The sequence below is a fragment of the Chionomys nivalis genome, chromosome 1 (assembly GCF_950005125.1).
Source record: "Chionomys nivalis chromosome 1, mChiNiv1.1, whole genome shotgun sequence".
NCBI classification, from domain to species: domain Eukaryota; kingdom Metazoa; phylum Chordata; class Mammalia; order Rodentia; family Cricetidae; genus Chionomys; species Chionomys nivalis.
This window is the reverse complement of record NC_080086.1, coordinates 43983469-44005320: the sequence shown is the minus strand read 5'-3', so window position 1 is coordinate 44005320 and position 21852 is coordinate 43983469. Positions and strand designations below refer to the sequence as shown.

General features: G+C 39.6%; 1 protein-coding gene across 6 annotated transcripts in view; it reads left to right on the top strand.

The window, feature by feature from the left end:
- LOC130871170 (contactin-4) overlaps window positions 1-21852 on the top strand; it is a 1056779-nt gene that overhangs the window by 882557 nt on the left and 152370 nt on the right. For all 6 annotated transcript variants that reach the window (XM_057764481.1, XM_057764498.1, XM_057764473.1 and 3 more), the window contains one exon: window positions 18344-18494. In XM_057764481.1, the coding sequence (XP_057620464.1) occupies window positions 18344-18494 (151 nt within the window). The remainder of the gene's footprint in view (window positions 1-18343; window positions 18495-21852) is intronic.

Here is a 21852-nt window from a genome sequence, read left to right as displayed (position 1 = left end):
CCATCTTAGGAATTTACAAAAGAATACTCCACAATAAAGCTAAAGGAAAACTGTCTCCATGGAATAGAAACCACATACCAAACAGCCTGCCAACATCCCACTCATTGTTGGAATCTTGAAAGGCTTCTGTGTTTGGGAGCAAGGAAAGGATGCCCACCATCACCATTATTGTTTAGTATAGTACCGGAAGTCCTAGGCAGAACAATTTGACGATAAAAAGCAGTAAAGGCCTCCAACTTGGAATAGAAAGAAAGCAAAACCTTTAAAGATGACATGATCTTGCATAGTGGAAACACAGAAGCAGCTACAAAAGCAGAAGAGGTCTATGAAATTAATAAATCATTTTAGGGAAGCTGCAGGCTGTAAAATCAAGACATACAAAGAACTCAGTGACACTGCTGTTTACCAAAAGAGATCAATCCAAAAAGGAAATCAAGAGAAGTCCTGTCTATGATAACATCAAAGAGAAATAAATTTAGGAATAATCAAGGGGGGACAAAAACTTATGCCCTAGAAACTACATAATATTGTTGAAAGAACTGATGAAAATACACAAAGAAAACACTCCCTGTTTTTATTGGGAGACTCCACATTTATCCCAGATCTGTCAACAACTTCTATAAAGTCACATGAAAATCTCAGTGAAAAGTATTTTGTTAAAGAAAAATAATTTCATAAGATCTCAAGGGGGCCATAAATAGCTAAGAGTATATTAGAAAAGAACAGCATTAGAAGCCTCATGATTCCAGACTGCAAGACATGATGTGTCCATAAGTGTGTCCTGCACATAGGTTCATAGATCAGTATGAGGAGGGGATAGCTCAGAAAACAAACCGTGGAATCCAAGACCAAATAAGTTTCAATTATGGTGCCCAAATGCAACATAGCAGACTGGCATACACACATACACACAAAGTCCTTTTAACTAATAAGACCTAGAAAGATGGTTCAGTAGATAGTCACTTGTGTACAGGTCTGACATCCTGAGTTTGAGTCCAAGGATTTCACAAGATGGTAAGAGAGAATCATTTCCTAAAAGTTGTCCTCGGACTTTTAACCTCCAAATGCACTCTGTAGCATGTGTCTATACACACACACACACACACACACACAGAGAGAGAGAGAGAGAGAGAGAGAGAGAGAGAGAGAGAAAGTTTAATGTGATATTATAAGAACTGGATATTCACATTTAAAGGGATAAAGTTGAGCCTCTGCCTTAATAGCAATAACATCAAACAGAAACTACAGATGTAAGAAAACAACAGTGAAAACGCCACATGTGGAATGGAGATTATGTATTTGCATATCTTTAGTAAGGGATTACTGCCTAGAGAACACAAACACCCCCTGCAACTTAATAACAAAAACCAAACCAATTAAAAATAGACAAAGGGAACAGGAGAGAAGTCTCAGCTGTAAAGGGGTAGGCGCATAACTAAAAAAAAAAAAAATTAAAAATAGACTAAGGTCTTGAATAGACATGTTTGTAGGCAAAAGATACAATTCATGAAGAAATACAAATCAAAATCACAATGAGATTTTTGTCTCATATCCTGTAGAATGGCACACACCACAACACAGAGTAGAAGGGGCAAAGTATGGGAACAAATAGCAAATCCTAGAAGGGGATAGTGGAATCCTTGAGAGTGGCCAAAACAGAATAGGGAATTAGTGGGTTCAACGAATTGTAACCTATGAACTATTGGTGAGAGTGAAAAGGTTACAACAGCTTTAGAAAATAGTATAGCTTCTCACTGAAACGTTAGAGGTTATCATAAGACCCAGCAAGCCTCCCTCTTAGAGTATATCCAAAATAATAAAACCAGCATCCCAAACAAGTATTTGTACACTCATGATCACTGCACCTTTATCATCATAGTAGCCAAAAAAAATGGAAGCCATCTAATTGTTCATGAATGGACACATAATAAAACACAGCACACATACAATGAAATATTACTCAGCCTTAAAGAGAAGAAAATACTGATGTGCACTCCAACATGGATGAACCATGAGGACACATGAAATAAGATAAGATCGTTAAATGAAGGAAATTCTGTTCATTCCAGTTACATGAAGCACCTAGACAAGTCAAATTTATACTAATGGAATTAGTAGTATAAATGGAGGGGAAGATAAGTCATTGATTAATGGGTTTATAAATCTTCAGTTTTGCAAAATGAAAACTGCTAGAGATCCATCACATGGAGTTTACACTAATGTATACAGAAAGGAGCTAAGATGGTAAATTTCATGTTCTATGCTTCTTACCACTATAAGAAAAGAAGATATAACAATACATATTAAACTTTAAATTCAACATCTGATTCCAGGTCTGTAAGAAAGCCTGGAGCTATGGGTCTTTACTAACTGCTAGTGTTAATTTTGCTCCAGGAAGCATACATTTAGGGGCAAAACTTTTTGTAAAATGTCTAGGTCCCACTCATCGTGGATGTGGTAGTTTGAATGTAATTGGTCCCCATAATCTCATAGGGAGTGGCACTATTAGGAGGTGTGACTTTTTGGGAGTTGATGTGGCCTTGTTGGAGAAAGTGTGTCACTATGGGAGTGACTTTTGAGGCTTTCTATGCTCAGAATACTACCCAGTGAGTCAGTCGACTTTCTATTGCCCACAAGCCAAGATGTAGCCAGCACCATGCCTGCCTGCATGCAGCCGTGATCCCCAATATTATGATAATGGACTGAACTTCTGAAACTGTAAGCAAGTCACCTCAATTAATTTTCTTCCTTCTAAGAGTTGCCGTAGTCATAGTGTCTCTTCACAGCAATAGAAATCCTACCTAAGACAGTGTGTTCAAGAACTCATGACTTTAATAAACCCCACTCACCCATTCATATGATTAATGCTGAGTTAACTAAGATGCAATTAATGCTTAATCTTGAGTCTAGATCCATTTAATCTTCAATATAAGCCATCACAGCAGGTAGCTCTCTCCTTCATATATAATCAGGGGAAGCAGGACAAAGCTATTCATTGGTATAATGACCCATGTTCAGTGTGTCTATCTTCCCAGTTTCATTATCCATAAGCATAACATAAACCAAGACTTGATAAAAAAAAAAAAGAGAGAGAGAGAGAAAGAAAGAAGAAAGAAAGAAATAACTCTGTCCTAGAGGAAAAAAAATTTTTTACCAGGTATTCAGTATTTATTACAAGACCGCAGCCTGTGTTATTTTTCTACCCTGAGGAAACTGTGGCTCATAGAGGCTCCTAAAACAATTGATTTGTCTTTTGAGTAAGGCGTGTGGCTCTTAATAAAGTCTTTTAAGAGTGAGTGAAAATGAACATGGCCAAGGACAAATTACAAACTGGATGCCAGCACAACTGTTTCTGAAACCTTGTAGAAGGAGGGTGATAGTCAGAAATCTATCTCTGTGGTGTTCCACATACAGCTCTTTTGCATCGTGATATGTTCCTATAGAAAGAGAAGCCCTTAAAACCACTGTGATACCTTGATTCATGAAGTCTAGAAAACAGATTTGCTGAATAAAGTGAACCCATTGAGTGAACTGGGAAGTGTCAATATTCTTGCCTTTTCAACACCGTAAGACGTAGAAAATAAACAACAACAACAACAACAAAAATCCATGTTACAGCTGCAAAGTATGGCCTGGATTCAACAAGCCGAAAGCCCCAGAGTTCATATACACTTAACCCTGTTTCCAACCCTGTAGTAGGGAGCTGTGGGCTGTGTTCCTGCCACCCCAGCTCCTGGTCACCTGGCTAGCTTATGCCCCGAAATAACAACACACAAACTGTATTCTTTTAAACACTGCTTGGCCCATTATATCTAGCCTCTTCTTGGCTAACTCTCGCACCTGGAATAGCCCATTTCTAATAATGTGTGTAGCACCCCAAGGTGCGCTTACCGGGAAGATTCTAGCCTACGTCCATCCTGGGTCGGAGCTTCATCGCATCTGCCCTGGAGAGCAGAGGCATGGAGTTTGAACTCACTTCCTCTTCCTCCCAGCATTCTGTTCTGTTTACTCCACCCACCTATGTTCTAACCTATGAGGGCCAAGCAGTTTCTTTATTTTTTAACCAATGACCTTCCTCCATCATTTCCCCTTTTTCTGTTTAAACAAAAAAGAAGGAAGGCTTTAACTTTAACATAGCAAAATTACATATAACAAAACAGTTATCAAGTAAAAATTACAATATTTACATCTATTTTATCTCTATCATAACTAAGGAAAACTATAACTATAACTAACTATTCTTCAACTCCATCAAAGACTCCAGAAAGATACAATATTACCTAAGCAAACAAGAAATAAGCAACTTTCAAATTCTAGAAATGACAGAGACATCTCGCTGCCTTCACAGTCACCCAAACTTTCTCTGTACCGTTGGGGCATCCATCTTCAGCCTAAAGGCCCATAGTATCTAGTAGACATTTCCATGAAGCAGGAAATTTCAAAGGCAGTCACTATCTGCTGTGTCCTGCAGAATGTTTCGCAGACTCCTTCATGAATCAGGAACTCCGAAAGATCATCTCAACTTTAGGCAAGTTCAGTAGTCCTCTCTCTCTGCGGGTTCTCTGTGTCCAGTTTATACAATAGTCCAGACAAGAGCAGTTTCTTGCCCAAATGGCTATCAAACTCCATAAGGATCCTCTTTGATGCCTATCTTTTTCTTTCTTTTTTTTTTCTGTTTAAGAATTTACTAATTTTAAGCAGCATTTTACTGGTTTTTGTTATACATATTATTGAAAAAAAATTTTCCGCCTCCTCCCCGCCTCCCATTTCCCTCCCCCTCCTCCCACCCCCTCCCCCTCCCCCCACTCCTCTTCTCCCTCTCCAGTCCAAAGAGCAGTCAGGGTTCCCTGCCCTGTGGAAAGTCCAGGGTCCTCCCCCCTCCATCCAGGTCTAGGAAGGTGAACATCCAAACTATCTAGGCTCCCACAAAGCCAGAACATGAAGTAGGATCAAAACCCCATGCCATTGTCCTTGGCCTCTCATCAGCTCTCATTGTCTGCCATGTTCAGAGTCCAGTTTTATCCCATGCTTTTTCAGTCACAGTCCAGCTGGCCTTGGTGAGCTCCCAATAGATCAGCCACACTGTCTCAGTGGGTGGGCGCACCCCTCGTGGTCCTGACTTCCTTGTTCATGTTCTCCCTCCTTCTGCTCCTCATTAGGACCTTGGGAGCTCAGTCCAGTGCTCCAGTGTGGGTCTCTGTCTCTATCTCCATTCATCGCTAGATGAAGGTTCTATGGTGATATGCAAGATATTCATCAGTATGGCTATAGGATAGGGTCATTTCAGGATCCCTATCCTCAGGTGCCCAAGGAACTAACTGGGGACATTGCCCTGGGCACCTGGTAGCTACTCCAGGTTCAAGTCTCTTGCCAACCATTAGGTGGCTCCCTTAACTAAGATATGTGCTTCCCTGCTCCCCTATCCAACCTTCCTTTATCCCCAATCATCCTGTTTCCCCAAGTTTCCCCCATCCTCTCCTTCTCGGTTTTCTCTCCCCATCTCCCCTTACCCCTATCCCACCCCACCCCCAAGATTCCAATTTTTTGCCCGGCAATCTTGTCTACTTCCCATAGCCAGGAGGATAACTACATGTTTTTCCTTGGGTTCACCCTCTTATTTAGCTTATTTAGGATCACAAATTATAGACTCAGTGGCCCCTATCCATGGCTAGAAACCAATTATGAGTGAGTACATCCCATGATCTTCTTTTTGGGTCTGGGTTACCTCACTCAGGATAGTATTTTCTATTTCCATCCATTTGCATGCGAAATTCGAGAAGTCATTGTTTTTTACCGCAGAGTAGTACTCTAATGTGTATATATTCCACACTTTCTTCATCCATTCTTCCATTGAAGGACATCTAGGTTGCTTCCAGGTTCTGGCTATTCCAAATAATGCTGCTATGAACATAGTTGAACAAATGATTTTGTCATATGATAGGGCATCTCTTGGGTATATTCCCAAGAGTGGTATTGCTGGGTTCAGAGGTAGGTTGATCCCAATTTTTCTGAGAAACCGCCACATTGATTTCCAAAGTAGTTGCACAAGTTTGCATTCCCACCAGCAATGGATGAGGGTACCCCTTTCTCCAAAACTGCTCCAGCAAAGGCTATCCTTGGTGTTTTTGATTTTAGCCATTCTGACAGGTGTAAGATGATATCTCAAAGTTGTTTTGATTTGCATTTCTCTGACCACTAAGGAGGTTGAGCATGACCTTAAGTATCTTTTGGCCATTTGAACTTCTTCTGTTGAGAATTCTCTGTTCAGTTCAGTGCCCCATTTTTTAATTGGGTTAATTAGCATTTTAACGTCTAGTTTCTTGAGTTCTCCTACTATTAGTGTGTGCTGTTTGATGGCTGCTTTGAGTTTTAGTAATGTTTCTTTTACGTACGTGGGTGGTTTTATATTAGGGGCATAGATATTCAGGATTGAGACTTCATCCTGATGAACTGTTCCCGTTATGAGTATAAAATGTCCCTCTCCATCTCTTCTGATTGATTTAAGTTTGAAGTCAACTTTGTTAGAAATTAGTATGGCCACTCCTGCTTGTTTCTTAGGTCCATTTGCTTGATAAGCCTTTTCCCAGCCCTTTACTCTGAGTAGCTGCCTGTCTTTGTGGTTGAGGTGTGTTTCTTGTAAACAGCAGAATGTTGGGTCCTGTTTTCATATCCAATCTCTTAGCCTGTGCCTTTTTTTTTTTGCCAGTGCCTTTTTATAGGTGAGTTGAGACCATTGACATTAAGTGATATTAATGACCAGTGGTTGTTAACTCCGGTCACTTTTTTAGTAGTAGATTTTGTGTGTTTCCCTTCTTTGAGGTGTGCTGGTGAAGGGTCTCTAGATGTCTGAGTTATTGTGGTCACTGTTGGACTCCTTGGTTAGTGATTTTCCTTCTATTACTTTCTGTAAGGCTGGATTTGTGGCTATGTATTGTTTAAATTTGTTTTTATCCTGGAAAATTTTGTTTTCTCCATTTATAGTGAATGAAAGCTTGGCTGGGTAAAGTAGCCTGGGCTTGCATCCATGGTCTCTTAGTTTCAGCAATACATCTATCCAGGACCTCCTGGCTTTCATGGTTTCCATAGAAAAGTCAGGTGCAAGTCTGATAGGTTTACCTTTATAAGTAACTTGGCCTTTTTCCTTTGCAGCTCTTAATATTCTTTCTTTATTCTGTATGCTTTGTGTTTTGATTATTATATGGCACGGGGATTTTTTTTTTGATCCAGCCTATTCAGTGTTCTGTATGCTTCTTGAACCTTCATAGGTATATCTTTCTTTAGGTTGGGAATGTTTTCTTCTATAATTTTATTAAATATATTTTCTGGACCATTGAGCTGCGCTTCTTCTCCTTCTTCTACTCCTATTATTCTTAGGTTTGGTATTTTTATTGTGTCCCATATTTCCTGAATGTTTTGTGATGAGAGTTTGTTTGCCTTGCTGTTTTCTTTGATCAGCATGTTTATTTTCTCTATGGTATCTTCAGAATCTGAGATTCTTTCTTCTATCTCTTGTATTCTGTTGGTTATGCTTGTTTCTGTAGTCTCTATTCATTTACCTAGATTTTCCATGTCCAGTCGGCCCTCTGTGCCAATATCAGATCTCCATGCTGGTTGGGTATTTCGTAAACAAAGCACCTACCTTGCTTGGTGCAGGCAGGCCAGTGAAACAAAGGAACTCGTGCCCACCCCCTTGCCTTGAGGATTCACCCCCGGCGCCCAGACAGGCTGAGCTGGGTGGTGTTATGTGCCCGAAGTGGGAAGGGGGGCAGAAGGGAGGAGGGTTCTGGATACAAGCTGGATGGGATAGGAAGAGAGAGGCAGTATGCGGGGAGTAGAGTCCCTGCAGGGAGCCCAGGAAGGATGGGGGGGTGATGAGGAACTTCTGAGTTCCCTGTCCCGGGCTGCTGCCACGGGTCAGAAACTCACCCCAATGATGGCTCTCCTGGTGCCGAGATCAGATCTCCGTGCTGGTTGGGTGCCCCATCTTTTTCTTGAAGTAGATTGGTGCTGCCAAGAGCAGAGTGTCTCATTGTCATGAAAAGTCCTAAGTTATTAAAACATTAAATATCATATTCTATAGTCTTTGAAAGATATGAAGAATGCCTATTCAACTAAAATATATATACATATATCTAGAAAATCTAACATGACTAGAAACTTGACTATTATTAATGATTATCTATTAACAACCTATATACATTACATTTTTACATGAGCTACACAATCACAGTACCTTAATCAAGGTCAGAAATACATATACATATAACAAAATTGACCTTAAATTTAAATCACTAAAGCAAAATCCATATCAATGTAAATTATTTATATCTATGTCATATCCCCCTTTAAATGTAAAAGAACATTTAAAAACAATATTTAAGAATACGGACATAGTTATTTCTCTCCAAACTGCTTACTGTTGAATGGGGGCACTTTTAATCAGATATTTCAGGGTATAACCTGTGTGCTAGGTTCATCTCAGTCGTCAATTGAGTGAAGTAATTTTTTGAAGGTGTTCACAGCAATCTTTCAGGAGGGCGTGGTCTATCATACCATATTGGGATGGAAGCAATCCACAGGGTGTCATCATCTGTGAAAGCAAAAGAAGAATCTCTTTTCCAAAGTATCATATCCTTAGATCCAAATTCTGAAGTCAAGGTATTTTCAAAATATCTATGTTGGATTAGTTCGGTAGCATTTATAAACAAATGTCTTTTAGCATCTGTTGCTCCTTCCTCAGCATTCAAACAATTCAAACAGAGCATAATAGCATAGTATCAAAATTCTCATTGTATTTTCCATCTTTGTGCAGCTTTGTTTTAATCTATATTTCATTTATTTTTACTTATATTTTATATTCTCTGTATATATTTGTCCTGGAATAACTCTGTAGACCAGGCTGTCCTTGAACTCCAGTGATCCACCTGTCTCTGCCTCCCAGGCATTGGGATTAAAGGCGTGTGCTACCAAACCTTGAAGTCTCAGAGGTCAATCTCCCTCTGCCTTCCAAGTGTTGGGGATTAAAGGTGTGTACTACCACACCCAACTACTCTCTTTCTTCCTTATTTTACTTTTAAGAACTTTAACTTTTAGCCTGCATATATTTTTAACACACTGTAAATCATTTAGAAGTTTTCTTTTGTTTTGTTTTTGAGTCTCTCTTTACTGCATATCTCTCTTTTTTGATCTGACCACATGAGCCTTCAAATTACTGAGCAATATGGGTAGGATTAAAGCCATGGTGGAGGTACCGGCTGTAGCCATGTTTATTGCCACAAATCTAAGTCTATGGCGTTTCAAGGTCCCTGCCAGCAAGCAAGCTGCAATATTATATCCACAAACAACACTCAAGTCCTCTCTCTCTGTAGTCCGCCCTCCTGCCTCAAACAGTCAGAGTTTGCCCTGTCAGGACAGCCCAGAAAGCCAGCATTTTAAAACAGCACAACTTTTTTCCTGCTACGGCTGAAAACAAACAAGCATGCATTCAGCTTTTCATCAACACCATTCAAGTGTTTCGTGTCAGAACCTCTTAAAAGAGCTGCAGGGTTTTGGTGCTAAAGCTGAGTCAGGAAGCCTCTCTTAGATGAGAGCAGTTGCTTGCCTCTGGCAAGCAGAGCAGACCCGAGAAATTGCTGCTACCAAGAAGCCATGCTGTACTCTATTCTTTCCCAAGCTTTCTCAGGCTTTCTGTGGATTCAGTTGTCCCCACGTTTGGGTGTCATTCTGTAGTAGGGAGCTGTGGGCTGTGTTCCTGCAACCCCAGCTCCTGGTCACCTGGCTAGCTTATGCCCCGAAATAACAACACACAAACTGTATTCTTTTAAACACTGCTTGGCCCATTATATCTAGCCTCTTCTTGGCTAACTCTCGCACCTGGACTAGCCCATTTCTAGTAATGTGTGTAGCACCCCAAGGTGTGCTTACCGGGAAGATTCTAGCCTATGTCCATCCTGGGTCGGAGCTTCATCACATCTGCCCTGGAGAGCAGAGGCATGGAGTTTGAACTCACTTCCTCTTCCTCCCAGCATTCTGTTCTGTTTACTCCACCCACCTATGTTCTAACCTATGAGGGCCAAGCAGTTTCTTTATGTTTTAACCAATGACCTTCATCCATCAAAACCCCTAAGTGTGTACTTTGTGGTAACTGGACTCTGGGATAAAATTGTCATTCAAAGAAATTCACTCTGACCCTGAAACCAGAGCCAGTGAAAGAAACACACCCTGGCTCTGAAACCAGAGCCATTGAAAAATAGACACCCTCGCCATAAAACCAGAACCAAGAAATACACCCAGACCCTAAAACCAGAGTCAAAGAAACACACTTTGGCTCTGGAACTAAAGTGGGGGGAAAAAAAAAAAAAGAAATACCGTGGCCTTAATACTAGACCATAAAGGCTATAAAGGGCCAGTGTGAAATAAACACACTTTGGCCCTGAAACCAGAGCCAAATCTGTCCCTGGCAAACAGAGCACAAATCCAACCAAGCCCTGAGCAGGAAAACCACCCAATTCCTGAGCAAAAAACAAACCAGTCCCTGAGCATAAAATCCAGCAAATCTCTGAGCTTGTCCTTGCTCAGGGATTGAAATCTGACCAATTGCCACCCTGAAAATCATTACCCTAGAAAAACTTTGCCCCAAGAAATATATATAAACCCTGTGCCTCTTCAGTTTGTTTCTGCCCTTTTCCATCCTGGCAGAGGCAGTCACCCTCCTGGATTATTCCCTCCTAATAAATCTCTTGGAATAGGTTTGGGTGATAACCTTTTTTTCACAGGATTAGAGCAGAGAAATAACCACTATTTGCTGTGGAGCAGCGCAGGCAGAACTGTAATACTTTTGCTGGGGAAACCTTTCCCCAGCTGAGCAGAGTTGTTGCACTCTGGGGAACCGAAGCAGAACTGTAACAACTGGGGAAACCTTGTTACAGTGGGGAAACCTTTCCTTGGAAGAGGGTGTAAGCTACTGCACTTACAGTAATTTTTTTGGCTCATGACTACCAGGATCCCTTTACATCCAAACTGTAATGCTTACAGGGACAAAATCAGCAGAGTGCTAGTTCTGGTTCCTACTGCCTGGAGCCAATCCTGTAAAGCTCTTCTCAGTTCTGCCTTTAGTGATTTCATGTTGAAATCCACAAAGGTAGAAATTGATAGGCACCACAACCTAGCTCCTTGATACATTGATTCTTTGAGTAAGATACTGAACATATTCTATATTCAGGTGATTTATGAGTATGAAAAGCCCAGATGATAATCATTATCTATTTCTTTTATTATATGCTATATATGCTTCTTTATATGTTCTTTGTATATTCAAGTGTTCTAAGTGCAGGCTTAGAATTTAAAGATGTAATTTATAACCATAGTATCAAGGAAGAAAAGGTATAGGACCAAGGCATAAGATAAGGTCATCATGAAGAAGAAATGATATGAATTCCTAAGTTCTTTTCTACAAAATGCAACACACCATATACAGGTTAAATATCTACTTCATGTGAAGTTCTTGGTTACAGGGCTTTACAGACACACAAAACACACTGTTAGCCTAAAGGAAGTCCTGGGGACTATGGATACAGCTCATTTCGTAGAACACTTGTCTAGTATGCATGAAGCCATGAAATCCAACCCCATTACCCCATAAAATGGGCATGTTCATAACCACCTATAACCCCAGAACTGGGTAGATTAAGGCTGGGGGATTAGAATTTCAAGGTCATCCTTAACTACATAATGAGTTCAAGGAAAGCCTGTGTTGAATGAGGCCCTGTCTTAAAAAATAAACTGAAAATTAATGATCTAACAGGAGCTAAGAGCAAGAACTATCTTTTTTAACCTCTGGAGTTTTATAATTCATACTGTCACACTTGAAAGTCTCTCTTCTGTTCTTTAACCAAACATTTCTGTCAGAAAATAAAGTTACTTAAAATGAGTGTTTATTGCATTGTAGCAATATATATTTCTTGTTGTGGGTTTATACAAGAGTTAAGGACATATTGTTAAGTACAATGAAAGAGCATTTGGACAGATACAAGAAGGTCAATGCAATTACACAGTTTTGAAAATGCATAATGGCCTTTTATCTTTATGTAGATGGTCAAAGGAGGTTAAAAAGCGATCAGTGGTTTAAATCCTACTAAAGAATTACAGAAGAATGATTTAAAGTACTGTGTAATGAATGTATGAGCAAAAATGTTCTAAATGGAGTCAAAAGTGTTTTCCTTGGAATGAGAAAGAGTTTCTTCCTATATTTATATAATTAATCTTTAGATCTTCAAACCTTTCATCAAAAGGGAAAAGGCTATGCTTGATTCGACTTCTTGGCAGAGAAATTGTTGAGAGATCTTGAAATGGTTTCTTTGCACAAAAACTACTTGGCAGTCACCATAAGCCCTGCAATGCCTACATTAAAGTGGCATTTCGTATCTACACTGGGGTTTACCACTCAGCAAGCTGTTGGGACACTCACTAGCTTGGATGTCTCAAGCTTCATCTCAGTGGAAAAAAAGAAAAGATAAACCAGCAGTTTGGCTACTTGCTATGTGCGATTCTTTCCATGTATGAAATAAGCTCATCATGGAAAAACCTCACAAAGAAATTGATGATTCCTAGGAATTAAAGAAAGTATAGTCAAAAGAGCAAGGTGGGACTGCTGAGGAAGGGTCTTTTCAGTCGTTTTTATATCTTGACCTCAGCACTGTATGTGTAATTCTAAACAAGTGACTGCCGTAGAGCTAATGGCCAGATTCCTTACTCTACAATCTGCTGTACTTGCCTATCACACAGTCACTGGAGAAACATAGTTAAGGACACCCCGGATAACCCTATGCTATTATTGCAATTCTCTGTGAATCTGTAATTGCTTTCAAGTAAAGTGGGGTCTTTCATTTGTTTTAAATAAAGATGTATCTTTCTGATTGTAAGAAATTTTCTGCCATATGAGCCCCCTAATGCCTGTGGCATAGAAGTTATTGCTATATTTAGAAATAGTAGTAGGAAAAGCATGCATAAACTTCTTATTCTGGAACAAGTACTGTGTTAAGTACTGCCTTATGTTCTTGTTGACTTCTGCAGTAAAAAGTACAGACACAAGGGACGTAGGGGGAAGAGTTTGTTCTCACTGTTGCAGGTCAGTGTCCATCACTGAAGGGAAGTCATTGTGGCAGGAGTTTGAGACAGCTGCTCATATTGCATCTGAAGGCAAGAATCAGAGAGTAACAAATGCATGCATGCACACTAGTGCTCAGCTCACTTTCTGCAGTTTATACATACAGCCTTACCCAGAGAACGGTCCCATTCACAATGAAGACCGGCCTTCCCATATCAACTAAACAATCAGAATAACCCCCCACAGACATACCCAGAGGTCTATCTCCCAAGTGATTCTAATTTTGTCAAGCTGACAATTAAACGTAACCACCGCTAGTGCTTTCTGCACAGTATGTGTATTTTTCTCTTAGTCCACCAAATAACTTTACGAGTGTAAAGATTCTGTGTTTCTGCTTTGTGATAACTCACCCACAGGAGCGTGAGTTGTTGGGGATTTAGGAAACAAAGAAGTTGTGAGTGAATCAGCCCAGAGGAAAACAGACAGAATGTCGGTATTAGAGACCTTGGAAGTGATGCATCGCATGAACTGGCTTTGTGGGAGCCTAGCCTGTTTGGATGCTCACCTTCCTGGACCTGGATGGAGGGGGGAAGACCTTGGACTTCCCACAGGGCAGGGAATCTGGACTGCTCTTCAGACTCAAGAGGGAGGGGAAAGGAGTGGGGGGAGGGGGAGAGGAGGGGGAGGGAAATGGGAGGCCAGGAGGAGGCGGGAATTTTTTCAACAACAACAAAAAAAATAAATAAAAAAAAAAAAGAAAAGAAGAAAATCATCACTCTCATAGAGAGTTGTGTTAAGTGTCTCCTTATGTATATTCTAATCAGGGAGGCCAGTTTTTAAACTCAGAAAGACATACCCAGAACCCCACCCCCATGCCTTGGCCAGCAGACTAGAAAAAGCCTAAAATTTGTGGTCTGATATCACCAGTATCTCCTCAAAAGAGAGAGAGATAGAGAGAGAGAGAGAGAGAGAGAGAGAGAGAGAGAGAGAGAGAGAGAGAGAGAGAGATTGGAATTAGTCTGTTCTCTCTGGGTATTTTTTATAGGACAGTGAGGTAATGGCTAAAAATAATAGATAAAGGTTAAAATCATGTGAAATCCTAAACTTTCAAAAGCACCAGCCTTAATAGTCTCCACTGGCAATATTCCCAGTGATGCTTCTGCAGGCCAGCTGCGACAAACAGGCTTGCAGAATCTTCGGTAATGTAGTAAAACATTGGATTCGTGGATTTCCAAAACGGTATTGCCACTGCATATCCAGTTAAGGGATTATTGTTTCATTATCGCTCCTAAGAAATGGCACTAACTCAGAAACAGGGAGAACTTCCGTTTTCGAGGATTCCATTGGCCACTTTAAATACCCTTGATATGTGACCAAGAGTCATTTAATTAATTAAATAGAAACAGTTGTACATTGCATAGATGAATCCCCACAGCTTTTCATAGATAATGTCAAGGTACTGTGATGCCGGTCATTGGTAAGTAGTTGAAAGCTGCACCTCCCATGTAGAAGAGGCCGGCTGCATGACGCTTCGCAGCACTGAGAGACTGCTGCCATCTAGCAGCTCACAAGAAAAATACTGGCCCTCGGGTCTCCTGGCTTCAGCAAATGTATGCCTGCAAGAATCCAGCAGCTGCTCCAGAGTTATGTGGGTAATTTGATTGTTGATTTTGTCATTCCAGAGCTATTGGGGACCACTGGAATTTTCCTTCCTTAGGTAGGGTTTAAGTATGAGCAAAGACTGTGTCTTATGCTGCCCTCCTGTGGTCGCTACCAACATCCTCTCGTAGAACTGTCTTCTCTGTGTGACAAATGGAGCAGAAACGGCCTCTTTCTTTTTCCTCTCAGCCCGCGCTAGGCCAGTGTTTGTCCGAATCCGAGTAAATATCATTATGAAAAACCTTCCATAAGCTAAACTGAATCTCAAGTGAACAAGCGGTAACCACATAGTAGAATGTTTAAAAAAAAAGAAAAACTATTCGGTATGCAAAATTTGACAGAACTCTGATAGTTATGCCCTAGAAGTCACTAGAGCTTATGGTGACAACTGATGCATTTTCAGGATTAGATAACACCAGAAGCAAGTGGAATAAACAACAGGAAAATATTTGATATATGATTTCATTTTTATGAGTGAAAGATGTTGAAATCGGTCTTATCTCTATGCTATCCAAAAGGTAATATGTCCGTAGCTGGAATATTACAAACACCTCTTAAACTAGACACATTTTCTGCTTTCTGTGTGTCTGATAGGGTGCAAATCCAAACTCTGTAAAAGCGATACATAGTTTTTTGACAAATACACCCATGTGTGGTGCACAGTTTGATTTATATAAAGTCATTTTGAATGCAGAGGCAGAATTCCTCCTGAATAGATGAAAATATCTGCCTAGAGTGATAAATGCATGTGTGGAGAGAGATAGGGTTCTAAGAAGGAATTTTTTATGAGAAAGGTTTCTAACATTATTTCAAATTTTCCCTTTAAAACATTTTCAAGAAGACTTGATTTTTTGTCTATTTTTCTGTCAGTTTGGATGTTTACCTAATTTGAGAAGGAGTCTGTTCTGCCAAAATAGTTTCCTGTGACACAACATAGCTTATGTGGGATTTATAAATTGACGAAGATGTCAATGTAGCATAAGTACTTTATCCCAGTGCTCACACCTGTGGGTTGTGACCTCGTTAGGGGTCAAATGACCCCTTCACAGAGGTCACATAGCAGATATCCTGCATGTCAGATATTTATATTATAATTCATAACACTAACAAAATTATAGTTATAAAGTACTAACAAAATAATTTTATGGTTGGGAGGTCACCATAACTTGAGCAATGGTATTAAAGGGTTGCAGCATTAGGCAGATTAAGAACTACTGCTTTATATGTTCACGAACTCACAATTGTCACAACTAGACCAATAGCCAACAGATGCAGATCAATACAGCTAGCCACTGGGTAAAGATAATACCAGGTAACCTCATTCACCGCCAGTCTCTGATGCAAGTTTGTCCACAGACTTCAGTAATGTATAGTGCTCAATTTCTCTACAGTTTGAACTCAACTCTATAGCTTAACGATGTAAACATTTTCTTCCACCTAGTTACTTTTACAAAAATACATATATATACATACATACACACACACGCACATGTACAGATAATGGGACATGAATTCTTAATATTCTTTATATCTTTGATTTATGTATCTTTGTTATTTAAATATTGATTATAACATACCATTTTAATCATGCTTAATATTTATTAAGATATTTTGTTAGTATCTCATTACTTAAGTGTTTAGTGGGTCTGCCCTAAGTATCTGTTCCATTAGCCCTATTATATTTATGGTATGACTTTGTAGACCATACTAGTAATATGTTATTCTTGATACAATATTATAATATACAGTAGTTTCTTATAAATAGTTAGACTTGTATTCTGTCAATTTCATTCATCACTATCAAGTTACTCTTTGAATTTTGGATTATTATGAATCTGAAGTATGCATCCTGAAATGTCAACAGCTACTGGTTCATCTAACTTTAGCTTCGCTTGTGGTATCAGCTCCCATGTATACATTGTAGCACCCCATTATACAGTAACCTTCTCAACTTTAGTTGTACCTAGCTACTTTGGGGGAGAATGAGAAAACATGTCACAAGTTTGAGGTATGACTGATTTCCAGTCAGTGTAAAATCAGTCTGGGCAATGTAGTAAGACCTTATCCAAAATTTAAAAAATTACAAGAGTTCTGTGGATGCAATACTGTAGCAAAGTGCTGCCTAGCAAATATGAAGCCCCAGATTTAATTCAGTCTTTTGTTTAAAAAGAAAAGTCACCAGCTATGATTTGAGTGTGGCTAAGAAATAGGTCTATAGGGATTGAAGAGGGGCTCAGCAGTTAAGAGCACTTGCTGCTCTTGCAGAGGACTCAGGTTTGGTTCCCAGCATGCCCAATGGGGTCTGATAGCCACCTGTAACTCTAGTTCCAGGGGATCTGATGCCCTTTTCTGGCCTGTGTGAACTACATATGTGTGGTGCATATATATACATGCAGGCAAAACATGTATACATATAAAAAATAATTGTTTTAAAAGTAAGAGGGCCTTCACCCTGTGTGACCTGTGTGACCCTACCCAAGTGCATACATACTCTAAGTTTTCATTTAGATCATGTATAGTTTGGATTTAAATGTTGTCTTCAGCATGATCTGAAAGCTTCAGTTCTATGAAGTTAGATTGCAAGAAGTCAGAGATTTTTAGATAAGGTACAAACTACACAAGAAAATGACTCCATCTGGTCAATCAAGAATTCTTCTTGATTCTTAGTTACCTACAGTAACTAAGCTCAGAAGAAAGCACAAATCTTTCAGAAGGGCTTTATTTATTTACTTATTTATTTATTTGGATGTGGCTAAATATGTTTTTCCTTCAGGGAAGCAGTCATTCTTGATAGGTCAGCAAAGTGTAATGTATCAATGTGAGTGTGTTCTTGAGAGCAATCAGAGAGAATGTATACACAGTTTTCTAAATTTCTGCAGCAAATGCAGGTGATTTCTTCTAAATGGGATGAGCACTGTGTTGGGTACTGGTGATGGAGGGATAGTAGAACTCTTGATTTAAAGGAGAAATTGACAAAAGGCAGCAATATAAGGATTTTCTAAAGGATACAGAGAGTAGGGGGGTAGAGAGAAAGGACAGACATAGAGACAGAGAGAAAGACAGAGGGGGTTGTGCGGGAGAGGGGAGGGATGGAGGGAGGGAGAGAAAGCAGGAAGGAGAATGCTGTGTTGCAGAACAGAAACAGTAACTGTCAAAGAAAGGGTCACTCTAGCATACATAATCAGGAAACTTGCCAAATGTATTTTTGTGTTTTGTTTCTTTCCCTGTTGCTTCTCTTAAATTTTTAAATTTTTGTCCATTTGAACATGGAATAAATTTTTTAAGAGAATCCTCCACAGGGGGTAAGAATGTTTGGTATCTTGATCTTCACGGAGGAGGATACAAAATCCATCAAGTTACATCCATATAGCAGTTGCAGTCTATCTTATATAAATCACGGATTAAATTTTAATAACCCATCCAAACATACAGTGCTGTGTGCTTTCCATCAGAAAAAAAAATTAGCTTCCTGTCTCTGATGTTCTATAGTAAGTAAGTATATCACAAAAGGAAAAAGGCCAAGGTGCTTCTTCTTTCTGTAATAATTTGTTATTTTTTTTTTTTTTTTACTGTTTCTAGCTGAAAGTCCCGATTTTTCGAGAACACTTTTGAAAAGAGTGACACTTGTCAAAGTGGGCGGTGAAGTTGTCATTGAGTGTAAGCCAAAAGCATCTCCAAGACCTGTCTACACCTGGAGAAAGGGACGGGAACTATTAAGGGAAAATGACAGGTATGATGTTGAAATATTTTTAATATTTGATTAATCTGTAATAATTTGTCTGTCATAATTGAGCAAATACTCAAAGCAGGAAACTGCATAAGACAGGTGGTAATATTGACTTCCATGCTTCTTCTTAATATCGGGGTTCGAGAAAGTCTTCCACACAGAGAGAGATTGCATTAACCCTGTGAGAACTCACATTGCTTGCAGCAGGTGAGCAACTGAAAATAAACCTTTAGCCTAAATTTTTTTCATATATATCTGTTCATCATAATTCCTTGGCTTAGTCAAATCAGTTTAGTTCCATTCCATGACAGCTCTTCAAACATTTGGCACTATCTGTTGTTTCCTGATGTTATATAAGTGGCCTATAGCCTGCTTGATTCTTTATTCATTAGTATCTCTTTAAGGGACCAGATTTGTTCTAATATCTGAATTTGCCATTGCCTCTGCTTCCTATTACACATGAATTACATTTAGAAAGCATATTGTTTAAAGGGTGTAAATGTGTATGGGTTACTTGGAGTTTGACATCAGATAGTACCAAGTGGCAAATATCTCCAAGACCTTGTCTGGGCTGTCACCCCTGTAAAATATCCTCTACCATTTTCTGTAATGTATTCGATCTGCTGGAAAGGGGTAATTATGCATGAGCCTGTGTTTGTCACCCATAAGACAGGATTTACCAGCTGTATACATAATGATTTTAATTGATGTTAAAGGGCAAGTATTCATAGATCCAATAAGGAAGTGTTTTAAAATGTGTGTATCTACCCTTTTACACCTGCACACCTTCAAATTTGCATATACAAATTAGATCGCTGTGCTGATGATTTGTCCTTCTTAATAATTTCTATAAACAAACTTGATACAGTTTCTAAGTGATATATATCCACACACACACACACACACACACACACACATATTAACTTCAGAACAGATATCCGTTTCTGATTTCTTATATATTCGGGAGACAGCATAGTCCACTGAATACTGGAACGGCATTCAAGTTTTAAGGCAAATAATTTTTACTTTATTAGCATATATTAACTATATATAATGGATTTTAGTGTGACATTTTGTGCCTATGGATCATTTATTTTAACCGTATGCACCCTCTTCACCCTCTCTTATCCTTTTCCACTGCTGCAGGTTCCTTTTCACTCCCCCACATAATCTCCCTTCTAATTTCATGTCTTGTATTTTTGCTTTTTTTGGTGACTCAGCGAGTTGCCTTAGGGTTACTTATAGGAACACGAGCAACTACCAGTGGCCATACCACTGAAGAAATTGTCTCTTCCTCCTCCAGCAACCACTACCAGCCAATAAGTCCGAGAGGAATAGGACATCATGACTCTTACCTCTTTCCATAAAATAATGTCAGCGGATCAGAGTATGGACAGGATTTGTGCAGACAAGTACAGCTGCTGCAGTTCAAGCATGCAGCAGCCAGCCTTAACATATCCAGAAGATAGCGTTCTACAATAATCTGCAGTCTGGATCTCTCTGTCTCCCTTTTCCTTTATGCTTCCTGAGCTTTGGAAGGGATAGCATAGATTACCCACTGAAATCCAAACATTCAGCTGTAGCGTGTTCTCATCACTTGCCTCAGTATGAACCCCAGTAGAAAGCACCAGCTATGGCAAAAAGAAGCTTTTCTTTCCAAACTTGATGGCACAGCTGGTCCTTGGTATTTAGAAGGTGCAGCAGTACTAGAGAGCAGAATTTCTTACTAAAACACGAGGAACATTCCATTCTGGCTTAGTGTTTCTTGAAATGTAGTATGTTAGATTACATTAAATGGCTACATATTCCTTTGAATATAATTGAAATATAATTAATGTGTACCAAATACATTGCTTAGAAAATGCTGCAATTTTATTGAAAATAGATTTTTCCTCCATAGAATACACCCCAAATGTATATTTTCCTCCCTCCACTCCTCCTGATCCCCCCACCATTTCCACTCTTCTCCAGGTCCACTTTCCCTCCCTTTCCTCTTCAGAAAGAGCAGGCCTTCAGTAGATAACAGCCAAACAGAACAAGGCAGGATATAATAAGACAAGGTATAATCTCTCATATTGAGACTGGATAAGGCAATCCAATAGGAGGGGAAAAGTCTCATAACCAGGCAAAAGAGTCAGAGACAGCCCTCTTCCACTGTTAGGATTCCCACAAAAACTCCAAGCTAATAGTCATAACGTATATGCAGAGGATCTGGTTCAGAACCACTCAGGCCCATGTTGGCCATTTCAGTCTCTGAGAGTCCATGGGAGCCCTGCCTAGTTAATTTAATAGGCCAAGTTTTCCTGGTGTCCTCCATGCCTTCTGACTCCTACATTCTTTTCTCCTCCCCTTCTGCTAGGTTCTCAGATCTCTGAGAGAAGGGATCAGATAGAGATCTGTGACTTAGATTTTCTCTTTGGTAATGTTTGGCTCTGGGTCTCTGTAACAGCTAGCATCAGCTGCTAGAGGAATCCTCTCTGATGATGACTGGCCAAGACACTAATCTAGCAGAATATCATTAGGAATCATTTTCTTTATTTTTTTCCAGGAGAGTATATTTTTACCCTAGGTCTTTAGGATATTGTGTCTCTGGTAGGGCATGGACTTTCTCTGTGGCATTGGCCTCAAGTTCAACCAAACATTGATTGGCCACTTCCACAAGTTCTGCACCGTCATTACATCAATACATCCTGCAGGCAGGACAGGTCATAGGTGGAAGGGTTTGAGGATGGTTTGGTGTCCAGATTTCTCTTTCCATAAATAATGCTGCATTTTTTAAGGTTTAAATTTTGACGTGATTTAAAGACATAATATTAAGAGAATTTTATATGGGGATAGAGAAGGCTCTAGCTGTAGGCCACAATTTCACTCCCAGCATTCATGTTTGGTGGCACACACACATTAGAGGGAGAGAGAAAATAAATACTACATAAATAAATTGCTTTTAAAAAATGGTAAAGATTTAAAGATGCATCAAAAACCATGAATTAATTCTGAGAAATTATTGAGGTCCAATTCAGAGAATATTCTGTGCTAATATGAGAAGCATGATCTAAAACAACAGAAACAATATCTCATTCACACTGCACGGCAGTAGGGTCTGCTGGTGGCTCTGCTCTCCTGCAAGGACCATCTCAGAAGACCAGTTCTCTTTGTAGTATTCCCACTGCAGAATAGAAAGGCTCAGACACACATGGCCTCTTAGTGTTTCAGGCTGGAAAAGAAGCAACTTTGCGTTCACTAATGCTATGTTGGCCAAAACAAGCCAAATACCACCCCGAAGGAAAAAAAAATATAATCATGCTATGTACCTGGAAGAAAAGAGACAATGTGCATACCTATTTATACATGGCATCCTAAT